Source organism: Cynocephalus volans, chromosome 8 (genome assembly GCF_027409185.1).
Source record: "Cynocephalus volans isolate mCynVol1 chromosome 8, mCynVol1.pri, whole genome shotgun sequence".
Taxonomy (NCBI): Eukaryota; Metazoa; Chordata; class Mammalia; order Dermoptera; family Cynocephalidae; genus Cynocephalus; species Cynocephalus volans.
In genome coordinates this window covers 104,395,247-104,413,604 of record NC_084467.1, presented here as the reverse complement: position 1 = coordinate 104,413,604, position 18,358 = coordinate 104,395,247, and the positions used below count along the sequence as shown (strand labels likewise).

The 18,358-nt window shown below is 35.9% G+C and overlaps 1 protein-coding gene across 1 annotated transcript in view; it reads right to left on the bottom strand.

The window, feature by feature from the left end:
* Positions 1-744: 744 nt before the first annotated feature.
* Positions 745-18,358, bottom strand: part of WDR3 (WD repeat domain 3) — a 35,571-nt gene continuing 17,957 nt past the window's right edge. The window contains exons 14-27 of the mRNA XM_063105076.1: positions 16,099-16,184; positions 15,814-15,949; positions 15,023-15,079; positions 13,868-13,968; positions 13,541-13,652; positions 13,273-13,407; positions 12,957-13,007; positions 12,369-12,434; positions 11,764-11,856; positions 11,257-11,304; positions 10,528-10,571; positions 8,609-8,737; positions 7,297-7,390; positions 745-6,787 (exon numbers count right to left, since the gene is read on the bottom strand). Of these exons, the coding sequence (XP_062961146.1) occupies positions 6,632-6,787; positions 7,297-7,390; positions 8,609-8,737; positions 10,528-10,571; positions 11,257-11,304; positions 11,764-11,856; positions 12,369-12,434; positions 12,957-13,007; positions 13,273-13,407; positions 13,541-13,652; positions 13,868-13,968; positions 15,023-15,079; positions 15,814-15,949; positions 16,099-16,184 (1,308 nt within the window). The 3' untranslated portion in view covers positions 745-6,631. The remainder of the gene's footprint in view (positions 6,788-7,296; positions 7,391-8,608; positions 8,738-10,527; positions 10,572-11,256; positions 11,305-11,763; positions 11,857-12,368; positions 12,435-12,956; positions 13,008-13,272; positions 13,408-13,540; positions 13,653-13,867; positions 13,969-15,022; positions 15,080-15,813; positions 15,950-16,098; positions 16,185-18,358) is intronic.

Sequence of the window (18,358 nt, the reverse complement as noted above, 5' to 3'; positions counted from 1 at the left end):
GTCACCCCTCTTCCCCTGGGTGACGGAGACGCAAATGATTACTCAAAGCCCATCTCTTCCAAGCAGTGAGAAGCCCCAAAGTGGTTAACTTCCCTGGGAATGGAGTGAGAGCCAACCCTTCCATTTGGGAAATTAACGCTGAATTGGGGTTCTCTTCCTGCATTTATTCTCTAGACCAGGAAGTTACAGGAAGAGACATAGGTGGGGTTATAGTTTAACAGTACAGGCTGGTAACTTTCAGTGAAACAAGCCAGATGACATTCCAGTAGGCTATCAACAAAAGCTTTGATCTTAACAAACATTCCTTCTCCCTCTAGCAGTTTCTCAGAATCTTTACATAACAATCAGTAACTAGTCTGTCTTTGAGCCAGCAACCTGCTGTGCCACAATTCTTATCTTGCAACAGAGACTTATAGCCTGAGGAAAATTTCCTGTCCTTGCAAGGTCAATATTTGAAACTGCAAGGCTTTGGAAAACCAGGCCCTGTGAAGTACATATGCTTTATAGTATATTCCACACTGCACAAACACAAACTCCAAGGCATCTCCTTAGAACTTAAAAATTTACAATTAAGCCAGTGGTTTTCAAACTTTTTAGACTCAGTACTCCTTTTATATACTTAATAATTATTGAGGATCCCAAAAAGCTTTAGTTTATGTGGGTGATATCTATCAATATTTACCAAACTAGAATTAAAACTAGGAAAAAATTTTAATTTGTTTAAAAATAATAATAAACCCAGTATATTAACATAAACAACATTTGTAATAAAAAATAACTATCTTCTAAAACAAAAATTTAATAATAGTATCATTGTTTTACATTTTTGTAACTCTTTTTAGTGTCTGGCTTACTAGAATATAGGTGGATTCTCACATCTGCTCTGTGTTCCGTCTTTTACCATATCACACATCACATAGCCTCTGGAAATTCTACCCTATGCCTATGACAGCATGAAAAAAAAAGGCAAATAACATCTTGTATTAGTTTGCTAGGGCTGTCATAACAAAATACCACAAACCAGGTGGCTTAAAACAACAGATATTTATTCTGTTGGATTTCAGTTCAGGAGGCCAGAGATCCAAAATCAAGGTGTCAGTGGGGTTGATTACTTCTGGAGGCTCTGAGGAATAATTTATCCTATGCCTGTCTCCTAACTTCTGGTGGTTGGTTGCCAGCAATCTTTGTCATTCCTTGACTTATTGCTGCATCACTCCAATCTCTGTCTTCACATGGCATTCTTCCCTATGTATTTCTGTGTGTGTGTGTCTCTCTCTTTATAAAGATTCACTCATTGGATTTAGTGCTACCCCAGTCCTGAGTGACCTCATCTTCATGTGATTATATTGTAAACCCTATTTACAAACAAGGTCACATTCATAGGTTCCATCAGACATAAATTTTATAGGGACAAACCTAGTAGTCTGCCTTCTGTTCCCTCAAAATTCATGTTTTTCTCACATGCAAAATACATTCCCCCATCCCAACATCCCCAAAAGTCTTAACCAGCATTATTCTAAATCCAAAATTTCATCTAAACAACATTAACTCAAAAAGTTTCAAATCTCATAATCTAAATCACCTAAATCAGGCATGGATGAGACTCTCGGTATGATTCGTTCTGGCCTCTTCTCCATCTATGGATCTATGAAACTAGAAGACAATTTGTCAGCTTCCAAAATAAAATGGTGAAACAAGTACAGGATAGATATTCCCATTCCCAAAGGGAAAAAATGAAAGGAATAAAGCCATCACTGGTCTAAAGCAAGTTTGCAACACAGCAAGGAAAATTCCATTAGGTTTCAAGAACTTAGAATAAACATCTGTGGCTCCTGGCTCCATCTGCCTTCTGTGATCTGGGAGGCTCCACCAACCCCAGCCTCTAGGCCCTCAGAGGCTTCATCGGCTCTGTCCTCTCAGCCCTCAGCTTCTGCTCTCATCAGCAGTTCTACCCCCTAAATAGCCCATTTCCTGCTTATAGAATTCCATAAGTCTGACAGCTTTCCTTCATTTTGTCCTGTTTCAGTCCAAGCTTTCAGTCAAAGACCTGCCAGTCATCTGTCAAAGTCAAGGGGAACCACACCATTAGACAACAGGGTTATCCAGAGACCCTTTTTGAATACCCTCTATACCTAGTCTCTATTCTTGGCTTCTGCTGAGATGGTTGATTGGATCCTTGATCACCTGCATAATCACTCCAACAGGTTTTCCAGACACATGCGTGGTGATTTCTCCAGAGCATGCCTTAGCATCTTTTACAATATGAATATGAATAGGTTGTAAACTTTCCAAATAATCATATTCTGGTTCCTTTGTGCTTAATAGTTTCTTCCTTTTTCTTCTTGTATTTTACCATAAGCAGCAAGGCAAGGAACCAGGCCATACCTTCCATATTTTGCTTGGAAATTTCAGCTAAATATTCAAGTTCATTGTTTAAAAGTTCTACTTTCCACCCAAGAGGAGAACACTGAATTTGGCCAAGTTTTCTGCCACTTTATAACAAGGATCACCTTCCCCCCAGTGGGAAACCTTCCCCCCATGTCCAACAACATGTTCCTCACTTGTTCTGAGGCCTCACCAAAAGCACCTTTAATGTTCATACTTCTACCAACATTCTGTTCATGACAATACATGAATTCTCTGAGATAACAGAAGCTTTCGCTACTGTCCTCATCACTTGCTTCTTAGCCCTCACCAGCACTGCCTTTAACATCTGTATTTCTACCAAGTTTCTTCAAGGCAGTCTAGACTTTTTTTCTTTTTCTTTTTCTTATCATGAAGTTCAAAATTCTTCTAGCCTCTACCCATTAACCAACTCAAATGACACTTCCACATTTTTAGGCATTTATGATAGCAGCACTCCACTTTCATATACCAAAATTTGTATTAGGTTCCTGGAGCTGCCATAACAAATTACCACAGAGTAGTTTAAAACATGTTTATCCTCTTGCAGTTCAGGAGGCCAGAGGTCTGCAACCAAGGTGTTGGCATAGTTGGTTCCTTCTGGATTCTCTGAAGGAATCTGTTCTGTGCCTCTCCTAGCTTCTGGTGGTAGCCTGCAATCCTTGGTATTCGTTGGCTTGTAGCTGTGCCACTCCAATCCCAATCTCTTCCTGAAGTCACATGGCCTCCATCCTTGCATGTCTTCACATGACATTCATGTAAGAACACCAGTCACTGGATTTAAGGGCCCACTCTCCCTAATCTAGTATGACTTCATCTTAACATTAATTACATTTTAAATGTAATTACTTAATTACACTTGTAAAGACCCTATTTCCAAACAAGGTCACATACACAGCATCCAGGTAGACGTGAATTTTCAGACACTGTTCAACCTAGTACATATTTTAAAACTGCAGTCTTGGACTATACTTTGGGAACCACTGAATTCAAGCATGGTTTATTTCAGTTTTAGTCTATGACTTTTAGAAGTTATCCCAAACTGATTAATGGTGAAGTCTGCATCTGTAGCTGGACAATTCTGAAAACTATGAAATAAAGATTTGTACCAATCTATCAAAACTAATTTCATGAATCTACCTAATAGAAATGTCTGAAGTAACATTGTCATTCAGCCTCTTTGTGCATATTATCACAGAGTTAACAAGATTAAAAACATGCAGTTACCATAGTAACATTTTGTGTTTAAGTACGTAACAATAACTCTAGGAGGGTAGGCACTATTATACCCCTTCTATGGATGGGGAATCAGCAACTAGGTTAAACAACCTCAGAACTTAGTGACTTAAAACAACAAACACTTATGATCTCACGGTTTCTATGTATGGGTCAGGAATTCAGGCACAGCTTAGTTGAGTCCTATGGCTCAAATGGGGATGAATCTGCTTTCAAGCTTACTTCTTGGCAGGATTCAGTTCCTTGCAGGCTGTTAGACTGAGGACCTCAGTTCCTCACTGGCTATTGTCTGGAGACCACTCTCACTTCCTTGCCATGTAAGCCTCTCTCTAGGGCATCTAACAACACAACAGCTTGGTTCATCAGATCAAGCAAGCAAGCAAGAGCCTGAGTGTGTAAGCAAGGCAGAATTCAGTGTTTTATAACCTAATTTTGGAAGAGATATCTAATACATCTGTTGTATTCTATTCATTAGAAGCCAGTCACTAGGCCAACCCACACGCAAGAGGAAGGGATTGATTACACAAGGGGAACTACTGCCAGGCCCTATGAAAGGGCTGGGCCCAGTGATGGTTACATCGTGTGTGCTGTTCTAAAAACACATCATGGCTGCTTGTATCCCAAAAAACCTTACAAAGAGTGAAATGACTAGGAATGTATGGTGATTTTACCCTTAAGAATCTTAGTCCCATCTCAAACTTAGGATTTTAAATTGTGAGGAAAGGCGGCAGATCGTGGATAGTGTATGTAGCCCAGGTGGCTTTTTCCTAAGCCCCTATATACAACCTCCCTCTCTCTTCTATGGGTCGTCTGGCCTGAAAAGGCTACGTTGAGCAGGCTCATCGATTATAATGGATGGATGAGTAGGACCCTAGATATAGTCTTGTGCCTAGGGACAGATACCCATTTTCTTGGGCAGTGTCCTAGATTCTCTGCTAGAGATTTGCTAGATTTCTTTGGGATGAGATAACGACTTATGACACTTGTCACTGAGAAACAATTTAATACCACCCACATAGAGCACCTAACTTCCAGCCAGGGAATCTCAAAAATTGTTAAGCATTCTTCTCTAAATGTATGGTGGTTTTTTAAAAACAAGCTTAGGTGTTATACTTCTAATAAACCATTCATAAGGCTTTTCTTTATGGCATTACAGGCTTTCTACAGGTAACTTACTGCATCATTTGCAAGAGATATTATTCATTAAATGGTTTCTTTATTATGAACTATATATAGCCAATGACTGACTAAGCCAATAAATGCTGACTTAATGACTAGAAATCTGCTTGGTTTAAAATTCACTTTTTAATACACCTGCTGACCTCTAAGGTTAAGGAGTTTCAAGTATTTTAAGCAAATGTTATAACTCAGCTACTGATTGTACATATCACTTTATCACAAGTTCCCCTTCTCTCTGATTAATTTAACACTTAGAAACACCTTTACATTCTCTAGTACGGTCAGGCTGATCAATTGTAAATGGTGACAAAGCTATGGGAAAACAGCACTTTTTGACATAAGACCAATTGCTAATGATAAATACATCTAGAGTGCCCTCCTGGAACTTGTTTTGGTTTGGAAACCATCAAAAATGTTAATGGTAATGCTGCAATTTCTTTATGTTTTGACCAACAATTCTAAGAAGCACAAACAGAATATAAATTCAGCCTCTGCTCTCGTTCAGCCTCTGCTCTCATAAAGAATTAAGACAGTTTTCAAAAATTAACTAACTTCTCTTCCTGGTGGCAGGAATAGCTGCCTAAACAAAAGACTGTCTCCTTGTAAAGTACCTAGAATGCATCATAACTGTCTATATTCTTGCCTTTTCATAGTTAAGCGATCAGGCATTCTATGCCAAAATTCACTATTTTTATTCTGCCCAACAAATAAAACCACTGTATTCCACACCTCACTTCAGTCGATTGCATTATGCTTAGGAACATTAACAGAATCGGGGTTTGAGACACAAATCACCAAGCCACAAGAATGCAGTTCTGAGCCTGGGAAGAAAATGGTAGCACCACAACACAGTAACTTAGATGAAATGTACAAACTCACAGAAAGATAAAAACCAAAACTGTCTCTGAATAAACCTGTAACAAGGAGTTTGAATTACTAATTTAAAAACTGCCCACAAAGAAAAGCCCAGGCCCAGAGCTATCTATATCAATCTCTTTTCCTATAACATTCCCTTCTCCATGTCCCTACCATGTAGACATATATATAACTATATTTACACACATACATAGTATATTAATTACTCAGAAGTCCAGCAAGGCACCTTAGCTTGACTACTCCATAATTAGAAACTATTTAAGGGGCTGGCTGGGTAGCTCAGTTGGTTAAAGTGCAGCCTCATAATACCAAGGTCACAGGTTCAGATCCCCGTACTGATCAGCCATAATTAGAAACTATTTTATTTTTAAAAGTATAAACAGTTAGCAATTAGGATCTTCCTATATACAGATAAAACAACCAGCAAGCAGTTAAGTTTAAGGTGGCTGTTGTACATCATTTTTATGGTCCTTTTCAGGTCCATGACACAGCATTTGTGGGCAGAGGGCCATCAATTACGCACCTGATTGTCTCATCAGGAGATAAAACCTAATATATAGAAGTAACAAATCAAACAACAAATCATCTGCCCATAAAAATATAAAAAATTTTGAAATTTTAATTTCAACTCCAGAAAAATACCTAATTTAAACAATGCTTTGCTCCCTGCTAGAACATAATGGGAAAAACTCCTGCAGGACTTGACCTTTTAGAGCACAGAAAGATTTTAAACCTGATCATGCTTTTAAGTCCAAGAAATGGAGCCAGCCCATAGTCCCATGTTGAAATTCCCTCAGGAAAAGCTGGGAACCACATCCTGAGATCATCTGCAACATGATCTTATTATTTGGTATTTTTAAGATTATGCTAACTCTGCCGTTGCTTCGTTTCGAAGTCCTTTTAAGAAAAAAGTAGAAAAAGGCACTACTTTTCAGTTTTAAGTCAATGTTAAAATTAGCTTTTCCTTCTTTTTCCTTTTCCTCTTCTTCTCTTCCAAGTGGCTAGTAGCATCAGCAAAAAACATAACTTCACTTTTTGCCTCACATTCCCTCTTGAGATAGTCAAGACCTGCCATATTGAAGCCGATAACATCCTGGAGAGGAAGACAATCAAGATTAAACAAATTTTCCCCACTTCGGTGCAATATAGTGGCATAGGTGAGTCAGGGGAACCAAAGCTTCAGTTGTTACTCATCCTTCCCTCACTAAGGATTTTTCTTGTTTGTTTTTTTTCTGTTCCTACCAGTTCCAGCAAAAACTTTATCTCAAATACAGTTTTACAAGGGCACTTCAAAAATTCAAGGAATGATTTGTATTATCTTTTAATTCTATTTTTCCATGAACTTTTTTAAGTACCCATATATGTCTGGTCGGTATTGCTAAAGACAAAGCACAGAATACTATGGTATTCCTAAGGCACTTCAAAAATTCAAGGAATGATTTGTTTTATCTTTTAATTCTATTTTTCCATGAACTTTTTTAAGTACCCATGTATGTCTGGTTGGTATTGCTAAAGACAAAGCACAGAATACTATGGTATTCCTAAGTCACATACACACTGAGATCTTGTCTTGTTATCATATCTCCATAAAAAGAGACTTACCCGGACTTGACTGACTTTTGAAATAGTTGTTTCCTTTAATTTTTCTATCACTGGCACAAGCATTTGGTTGCTAGTGATCTGTCCAAAGTGAATCCTAATTGAAAAACAGAACAGAGCAATGTTACAAAGAGAGGTTGTGGCCCTACTTATCCCTTCTAGAAACAGCAAATAGATACAATATCAAAGCCACAACAACAAAAGATATAGATTCGTTTCACCATATCATGGGAGTATAGAAATGCTTTTAGCAAAAAAAGCTAAAGAAGTTTCTTTCACCACTATTCTGTTCAATTTGATGACAATTAAAAAAATATCTAATTATCAGTAATACTGTCGCATATGAATATGTTCTCACAACTTGCCCCAAATTATAAATATGTCAACAAAATAATATATCATTGTTCTTCTCTTGCTACTATTCTGAAAGAATATAATGAATGTGGGCTTCAGAATCATGAAAATAGTCCAATTCACCAAATAACTATTTCATCAATTCACTAAATACGTATACCTGTTTAACTATCTGGTATTGGCTGAGCAGTTTTTGTCTTCATAACAGTATTTTAAGGAATGTTCCATTTTTCTCTATTCCTGTGCTCTGCTGTAACAGCTTAAGAGTGAAGGTCAGAGAGTGGGAGATGAGAAGAAAATATTCTGAAGTCTTTGCAAATTCAAGGGTACTTCAAAAAGTTTGTGGAAAAATAGAATTAAAAGATTAAAAACAAATCTTTCCATGAACTTTTCGAAGACCCCCGTACAATCTTCTTAATTACATACTGACAAAGAATTGTTCATATTTAAGAACACAGCCTAATAAACATATTACCTTTATGTTCCTTAGTTTCTCTCTATGTCCCTACATTTTCATTTTCACCTGTAGAGACGTGGAGAAATAAACTGACTATTCCTTAAAATGTTATGAGGACAAAAAAAAAAAAAAAAAACCAACCAAAAAAACAGCAAAAGAGGCAAATTGGCCATTCAACAACTGCCTTTCAGCACGCCGACTAGAATCAGAGCTACTATTATCTTAGTACTGTAATCTGGAGGCCTATGACTGATTAAGCACTTTTGAGCAAAGTATTACCATTACATATTACTCAAAGAGGCAGGTCATCACTATCCTTGTTATAAAGGCAAGACTAGTTCCAAAGCATAAGAGATACTTTATATCAGACAGCACAGAAATTCGGTAACAGTGTGAAATTGAAACATAAGATTTCTTAATCCCAAAGAGTTTGCAGCATCAGGTAGGGTACTACTGGAGCAGTTTTGTTGAATAGACATGGTATTCTTTGGAAAAGAACATTACCTGAGGAGAAAGAAGAGGCACCTACATAGAAGTTCAACATCAGAGCCCAGCTGGATGAATTCATTAAACAGCTTGAGAATGTCTGGGACATAAGAGAAAGGCAGCACAAGGAGAGATTCTTCCAGCTCACTGAAGAAGAAATAAATATTAAAAATTTCACATTCCTTAACATGGTCAACTTTTAAATCTTTTCCTTTACTATTTTTTCTACTCTTTAACACTTGACTAAATCTTGCCCATTTGTAGTTAAATATTCATCTATATACTAGATGATTCTCTCTTTTCAATGTTTTGTTTTCTATATTTAATATTTTAATCTATTTGGAATGAATTTTAGTTCATGGCATGGTGGAAGAATCTGACTTTTTTCCTCCAGATAAACAGTTTCTCAAAAGCCTTTTGTTGAATATTCCATCTTTGTATGATAATTCTTTTTACCACAGATTAAATCCTTATATATGATACAATGTTTCAGGGCTTTTAAGTCTATTGTGAGGATTGATTGATTCTGATACCCATCCTGCCCTATTTTAATTTTGTTAATTTTATAGCTTGTTAATCTAGGAGAATAGCTCCCTCTAGAACTAGCTCTAGTATCATTTCATCAATTCCAATTAGAAATCTCAAGAGGGGCTGGACAGTTAGCTCAGTTGGTTAGAGCGCCACCTTGTAAGGCATTTGGTCAAGGGTTTCGATCCCCATACTGGCCAGCCGCCCCTACCCAATCCCCTCAAAAAAACACAAAAAAATAAAAAAGAAATCTCAAGAAGATTTCAATTGGGATCACAAACCTATTCATTAGCTCAAGAAAAATGAAATCTCTCAAACATGGAACTGTTTCCATCTTGGAATGTATTGTGTAGTTCCATTAACCAAATTTCTTTTACATTTCTCTAGTGAAGTTTGATCATTATCCTCAGATAGGTCCTGTTTACTTCTTGTAAGGGATATATGTAGCTATTTTGATTTGTTATACAAATGATAACCTTCAGTAGGTCAAATTCGTAAATAAAAAGGTAAATCACAAATAACATTATTCTAAAAATATATGACAAAGCACATAAAGAATTCTTAAAAACCAGTAAGAGAAACTACTAAAGAATACAAAGAAAGGATAGTAACTAAAAATTCACAAGAAAAAATATGAATAGTCAAATATGCTGAAATTTTAGCTTCATTAATTAAAAGGCATAAAAATAATACAATACCACCTTTTGCCTCTCAAACTGGCAAAGAATTTTTAAAGTCTTGATAAAAATCAGCACTCTGGACAGTAAATTGCAATATAAACCTTTAAAAAGCTCATACCCATTCATTAGTTATTAGGCTGCTAGGACTCTTAAGAAAAATAATAACAATGACAAAGATTAATGTGTAAAAGTGTTCACTGAAATACTAAAGGTATTCATTATTGATAATAGCAAAAAATGAGAAACAAATGCAACATCCAATAGTAACCATTCATACAATGGAATATTTTGAATTAATTCAATGTATGTTTTTGAAGAATATTAATAACATGAGAAAATGTTCTGGAAATATGGCAAAAAACAGGATACAAAATTGGATATAGTATGATTCCAGCTGTATATGTACACAGAAAATAAGCTAAAGAAAATATACAACAAAATATGTTAACAGTTGGTACTTCTGATTGAATTATATATTTCATTACCTACAACATAAACTACTACTCTTCATTTGTCTTTGAAAGCATCTCCCTTCATATTTTAGGAGGAGCCTCCTACTTCTAGCACTTCAAAAAGAACGTTATAATAAATTATTTTCCATAAAAAATTTGACATAGTTAAACCTATAAGGAAAAGAACCATCAATTATAATTTCTATTCATTTCATGTTCAGATAAACATTCAATAAATGTTGTAAGCTGAAAATTATAATTGTACACTAGGACTCACCTTGACTTGATTCCTTTAAAAATTTCTAATACATAAGATGAAGGCTATAAGGGAAGGATAAGACCATTAGTGATACTCTTAGTTGGTTTCTACTAAAGCTTTCTAATTTCCATCTCCTAAAAATACAGGGACCCCTCTCTCTCTCATTTGAGAAACTGCTCTAAAAGGGCAAGACCTGCATAGGCTTAGAGTTACCTAGAGCTGGGTTCACAATCAAGCTCTTCCCCTTATCAACTATGTTAAAAGTCAGGCCAGTTTCCTTATTTGTAAAATGAAGACACGCTGACGCAGGTGATTATTGTGATGAATGAGACATGCAAGTAAAATACTAAGTAATTAGAGATTGCTAGATAAACATACATTCTCTCATTATTCTCCCCTTTCTCTTTCTCTATCTGACTGATTTATGTCAACTTTTCCTCCAAAGCCTTATTTCAAAGAACAATCTTCAAAGGACTTTGGACACTGAACTTAAACAAGCACTAGAAAACAGAACACCAGTCCAATCCAACTAAAAAAGCTGACTTGGGAAGTTACACTAAAGGGGTCCTTTTCAAATACAAAATATCCTACAGGATGCCAACATTCTATTGATGTTGTCTGATCTCTGATGAGATGTTTAAAGACAAAGTATTTCCCAATACATCCATCCCCAAAGCATAATGCCTCTTCACTTCCTTTCTTATCCCTGAAAGTAACCAAAGAGAAACTGTTAGACATTCTACTCACTGAGATATTGCCATACGCCATCAGGATGGGGTTGACAGGAAGAGGAACCTACAAAGAAATTATTAAATCAAGCCACTAAAACACAAAGATTTTGATAGTGCTTGTCACAGACAGAGTAATAACAGTATCTTACAATTCTGAAAAAAGAAACCCTAGAAACTAAGAGTATAAAAGAATTATCAGGCCTTTTAGTTTTTGTAGTACTTATGAATGAGTTTGGGCAATATGTTTTATCTAGAAATCTGACATGGTTACCCTCCCTCCCAAACTAAAGTGGGAACATGAGTTTCTGCTCAATACAATAATTACCCAATCTATAATTTCCTAGCCTTTCCTTTTTATTAAGAACAAGCTTCCTTCCTCCCACTCAATTTCTTCTAATATTTGAATTAGAAAAGATTCTTTTGCATTTATCTCATATCCTAATCTGAGTTAAATCCTGAAATTTCTAGTCAGAAATTTTATTTATAAATAGTTCCCAGAGTGTAACTTAATGGACTATTTTACCTCTTTCCCTGCAGCTTTACAAATGGCTTTGTGTTCTTTCAATTTTGTAGTTTCTTCTCGGTATAGCTCAATAGCCTCCATGATCCTCTCAGCCTACACAGATGATGACAAAGGAAAGAAATCATCACAACACTCTCCAGCATCCCAGACACTGAAACTAGAAGGCCTGACTACAAACTTACCAAATGTAACAGCTTGGATCAGTTTAATAAAGATGTGCTAACACAGTGCCAAATAGCATTTAAAGACATCTTTTGGTTTTCTTTTCTTTTTTTTAATTTAACAGGAAGAGGGTAAGTGTCATGGACTCAGGAGAAACTATATCTGAACACCTTGAGTAAGGCGGTTCCCAGGAACACCAGGAAGGTGCTATTTTCAGAAGAAGATCATGCTTTCCTTTCTAGAAACCATGCTATGATCACACAGATTCAGGACTACTCCTATCCTTGGTTACAAGGGAAGAAAACAGTGGTATTATGATCTCCATCTTTAAATTTCATCAACTTTTGGCCACAAGAGGTCTACTTGGTTGATACAAAATAAGACTTTTACTAAACAGTTGGGATTCTATTAAAAAACGAGATATATGTTCTATAGTAACTTACTGCTTTGACTGTTTCAATAGTTTTCTTTCCAGTAAAGTAGCTGTCACCTTGAGTCTCCCCTGGAACCTGCCAAAAACAAAGAGATCTTTGAACAATATCATTGACAGGACTTAAAGAGCCAATAAATTAATCTTATATCCATCAAAGAACAGGAATTATTATTTTATGAAAATGATAACAGGGTTATCAGCTACCATTATCTGAGTGCTTAGTAAGTGCCAGACACTATGCTAAGAATTTTATATGCATCATTATAAAAATATCCTGCAAATACCTAAAGAGAATGTCCAATTTTTTGATTTTTATTTTTCTTCTATTGTGAATTAAATAATTCCTTGAAGTCTTAAAAAAAAAAAAAGCCAGAATGACAATTATTCAGTACCAAATTTGGTCAATCACTTGTCCCACGAAACTAAGATATACTTTACTAAGGTAAAAAAGGACTACACAGCTTCTTTCTCACATCAGCTGGTAAAGCCTTTGGCATCTAGCTCCAATTCTAATTCCACTAGAAATTCTTAAAATTATAGTAAATTTCAATAAGATAATTACAGAGCATAATCTCAAGGTCCCCAAAGATTTACTTACTGCTGGTTGATCCTCTTTGGCCACACTCTCCTCATATTCTGCTTCCCTTTGCTGCCAATGAGATAGAAATTAATTTGAGAGAAAAAAGCATGGTTTCTATGTAAAGTGACATTAGGCAATGAGAAGCTACTTCTCTAAAAACATAATCCCCTAATGGCATCTCTCTGTCTGGCTTCTGAAATAGATGTCTTGGAAACATCTCCTGGAGGTTCTTGGACTTGCCCTGAATGAGGTGTGACTGCATTACACAGAAAACTTCACCTGGGACAGCCTATCAGATACCCACCATATTTATAACCAAGCCTAAAGTTCTTACCATCTCCCTTTCTTCCTCAAGAATAAGAGGCTCCCTTGTTCTCTCCCAAAGTCTCAGAGATTTGTCATGGGATGATGATACAACATAGTCTCCATTGGGGCTTATAGCCAAACACCATATTTCCTGGTGGTGCCCCTGGAGAAAGACAAAAGAAAACCAAAAGCCTATACCTCAATTCAGACCACTACCTGCTCATATTAGTGGGTAATATAAAAATTCTTAAAAGTGGTTCTAAAGAACCAAGCAAGCAAAACAGGGAAAAGATTACCTCCAAAGTTTGTATGTGTTCAAATTTGTCTGCATCCCACTGCTTAATCTTACGGTCTTTCCCAGCGGTGAAGAAGAGGTGAGACTTAGGTACAAACTGTAAGTACATTACACTGAAAAGAAGTATTAAAATGTCATCAAATTCCAGGTTGAAAAGAGTCTTACACACATAAACAGCTTTTGACTAGCTAGTTCTAGAATGTCTGACTATATTTTAGAACTTTCAACTTACCATTGTCTAAGAACACTAAAAAATAGATGCTGATGCTCTAGGGAAATGATACTTAGAGATTATTCAACAAGAGGTCTTTATAAAGACTACACCTACCTATCATCATGTGCAAACAGAGACTTGTGGCAGTCCCCAAAGTCCAAACCCCAGATTTTCACATTCCTATCAGCAGAGCCAGTTGCTATTAGTGCTCCATCCTATGAGAAAGAGAAGTAAAACATTAATTTACAGAATTCAGATATCAAGTACATAAATAGAAGCTAACCAGAACATTTAACCCATTTCTTTCAAAAACATTAATAAAGCCAAAAAATTTAATCTCATCTCTCTACTAAGAGCACCTGATTATTTGCTTTTCCTATAAAGCTACTCAAAAAGCTTAAGTGAAAGCATGAACTGTATGGCTTAAATATTTTTATATTGCCACAGGGCAGTGTTGTGCCTTGATGTAGGGTTATCTACTTACTTTGTTAATTACATAGGAAAAAGAATCTCTAATCTATGGTATGGGAATTGGAGAAGAGTAGAAGAGGGAAAAAGGAGAGATAAGTCTGGAAAAGAATCTACTAGAATGTTTATGACCCACCCTTGTATCTCATGTTCCTTATCACCATTTCTCTTACCTTTCCCATTTCAATACCTAGTTCAAATGGTTGTCAACATAAAACAATTGGAAATATTTTTAACGCTTTAACTTTGTTCAGACACTGATCACAGCAATAGGGCCAATTCCTTTCACACAGAATAGACACTTCTAAAATATACATTGCTGCCTCCTAATCATAATTAGGCATTCGAAATATGTGATTTTGGTCAAGAGACTAAAAGTACACATAGTGGAAAATACCATAAATATCCAAATATAAAGTCAAGTTTCTTCCTCCTCACCAACATTATCTTTCAGAACAAAGGGTGAATGAAGCCTTTCTTAAAAAAGTCTCATATTTTAGGGTACTCTATCAGTTATAATATTTTAGACAACAAAATACTATTTGGAGAGCATAACAGGGAATAATAATGGCTAATTGAGATAATATTTGTGAAATTCTTTTGAAAACATTAAAATTATATATTTTTAAGATATGATTATAATATATATTAATTTGTGACTGCTTTTGGAGAAATTCAGACATAACAACAGAAGGATAAAAATACATACTCTAAAGTGATGATAATTAAGCCAAGAACTGAAAATGTGTCTGCTCTGGAAAAGACAACTTGTAACTAAGACATATTTTAAACTTTACTTACATAAGAGATGTCCATGCATATAACAGGCAGTTTGTGTCCATATAGTGAGAGAAAAAACTAATGTTAAAAAAAGAGAGAATATAAATAATTTATGTCTATCTATAAAATAGGTATAATTTATTACACATAGGTCTAAATATAATTTTAAAATACAATACTAAACACATTTCTGAATTGCTTTATATCTGTATTTTTAAAAACAACAATTAAACCACTGAAGATAGCTTGTTAAGAGTACCTATGTCCACTATATAGACCCTGCCAGCACTTGCTAATACCACAATATAGTGGAGGAAAGGAGACCCCAAGAAGCCTCCTGCCTCAGTCAGAATAAGGCAACAGCGATGTTCTCTGGACCTCTTAGCTGAAAAGACTCTGGGGCACTTGATTCACAAAAATATTCCAAGTCCCAAGCCTGTCCTACTGACTCTCTGGGCGTAGGGCCCAGTAATCCTTAAAAGCAACCCAAATGATCCTGATGTACAGCCAAGTATAAAATCACTGCATAGGACACTCAGCAATGCTCTTAAAACTACTGGCTATCACAGGATTTTCTATGAACAAGAATTTCTGACCATATGAAATATAAACTCCTTTAAACAAAATTTATGAACCAAAGAATTCTTTAAAAATCTAGCTACCTAGGGCACTCAAAATGTTTTGATTCACATACAAATTTTTAGAAATGTAGTACTGCTATGCACAGTCAAGACTACTTCTTCATAGTCTCACTCCAAATTCTTAAGGTCGGTCAGAAAGAAAAAAAACATTCCCAGGCATAACCACTGTACCTTCAAAGTGTCGACATAGAAAATTTTCACGGTACAGTCCAGCAAAGACACAGCCAATAGCTTCTGATTGGGAGAGTAACTGACACATAGAACATCTTCATCTAGTTGCAAGGTTCGAGTTTGCTTCACAGAGAGTCTAGCACCAGAGAAAAAAATAAATGAGTACTCCACAAATGCAGGCAATTCCAAACCCTCTAGAGCACAACAGAGGTACACAAGTCAAAAGGCCATTCAATGGCTCCCTATTTTTACTCCACAAAATGAACACAAAACATATCTACTCACCTCTTTTGGGCACTATTTTCATCTTTGACCAACTCAAAATCCCAGAACTTGACAGATTTATCTGCACCACCTGTCACAAAGCCACGCTGAAAATCAAATGACATTTCTATTAAATATGACTTTAGCATAAAAACTTTGCTAAGAAGACACATCAAAATAGTCTAAAAATTTTTTTAATTTAATGGCATGGTATAAAAATTAGGAAAAATGTGGTTCTCCCGAAGCCCTTTTACTGCTCTTTTGGGACTGCTGCCACAGACCTTATCTGAGAAATCCTAACACACACTAACTTAGACAAAGATGATAATTAGCAAAAAGTTCTACTTACACTTTTGCTAGCATCAGGAAGAAAAACTCTTGATGAACAGAATGGTGTTTTTTACTCCATTAAGGAAGGCAGCATGTGTCAAAAGAATTTGCTATGAAGTAGTAAAACCAGTTCGACAAACATTCATAAAATGCATCACCTAAATAAGTTTAAAGTATTCACCTCAGAAGGGGATAAGTTTATTCCTGCAATGTCCCTACTTAAAACATGTTTGAAACTGTTTTCCAATATTAGTAAAATCAGTCTCGTTACTATGTAGTGTTATTATAAGGTATATAGAACATGAAGTTAGAAAACTGGACCTCAGATGTCTATTTTGCTATCTCATAGATTTAAAACACAGGAAACAACCATTCCATGATCCTTAGTTTTATTGTAGTGAAAGTCTATGTAGTTTATGGAAAAGACAGAACATGCTACAAATGCAACATGTTATTACCACGGTAAATTCACAGCTGTTTTGTTTTGACCCCAAAGAGCATTAACCACTCTAAACTCCAGATTTAGATTTTTCCAAAAATAATGCATCTATTTTCTTTTTTATTTATTTTTAAGAATAATTACTATATTTACCATTACACGATGTAATCATTTTCTGTGGTCTTTTACCAATTTCTCACCAACTCTCACCTCCCCCTTTCCTACCTCTGGTAGCCTCAGTTCTGTTCTCTCCTTTTGAAACTTCAATGGATTATTATGATTGTTGTATTTTTCTTTCTTTTTAAATTTTTTTCAGCTTCCAATTATGAGTGAGGGCATGCAGTATTTCTTTCTGTACCTGACTTATTTCACTTAACAGAATTTCCTCTAAGTTCATCCATGTTGCATCAAATAGCAGAATTTCATTCCTTTTAATGGCTGAGTAGTATTCCATTGTGTATACATAAAACATTTCCTTATCCAGTCACCCACTGATGGACATTTGGGTTGATTCCAACTCTTAGCTATTGTAAATAGATCTGTGATAAACATGGGAGTGCAGGTGTCCATTTGACATGACTTCCATTCCTTAGGGTATACACCTAGCAGTGAAATTTCTGGATTGTATGGCAGTTCTATCTGTAATTGTTTGAGGAATCTCCATACTGTTTTCCATAATGGCTGCACTAATAATCAGTCTCACCAACATTAAAGGAAGGTTCCTCTTTCTCCACGTCCTTGCCAGCATTTGCTCCTGTCTTTTTGATACTGTCCAGTCTAATTGGAGTGAGATATCTCAATGTGGTTTTGATTTGTATTTCCCTGATGCTTAGTGATGTTGAGCATTTTTCATGTGTCTATGGGCCATTTGTATATTTTCCTTTGAGAAATGCCAGTTTAGATCCTTTGTCCATTTTTTATTAGGGTTACTTGTTTTTTAATGTTAAGTTGTTTGAGTTCCTTGTATATTCTGGATATTAATCCCTTTTCAGATTCATAATTTACGAATATTTTCTCCCATTCTGTAGGTTGTCTTTTCACTCTGTTAACTGTTTCTTTTGCCGTGCAGAAGGTTTTTAGTTTGATATGATCCCATTTGCTTATTTTCTCTTTTGTCACCTGCTTTTGGGGTCTTGGTCATACAGTCTTTTCCAAGTCCTACTTCCTGAAGTGTTTCCCATGTGCTTTTAATGGTTTTATAGTTTCAGGTCTCATATATAAGTCTTTCATCCATTCTGAGTTGATTTTGGTATATGGCGGGTGGTACAGGTTATCTTTCTTGTACATATGGATATCCAGTTTTCCCAGCACCACTTATTGAAGAGGCAGTCCTTTCCCCCAATGTATGCTCCTGTTGCCCTTTTCAAATATCAGTTGGCAGTAAGTATGTGAGTTGATTTCTGGGTTCTCTATTCTGTTCCATTGGCCCGAGTGTCTGTTTATCCCAGTACCATGCTGCTTTCGTTACTACAGCCTTGTAGGATAATTTGAGGCCAGGTAGTATAATGCCTC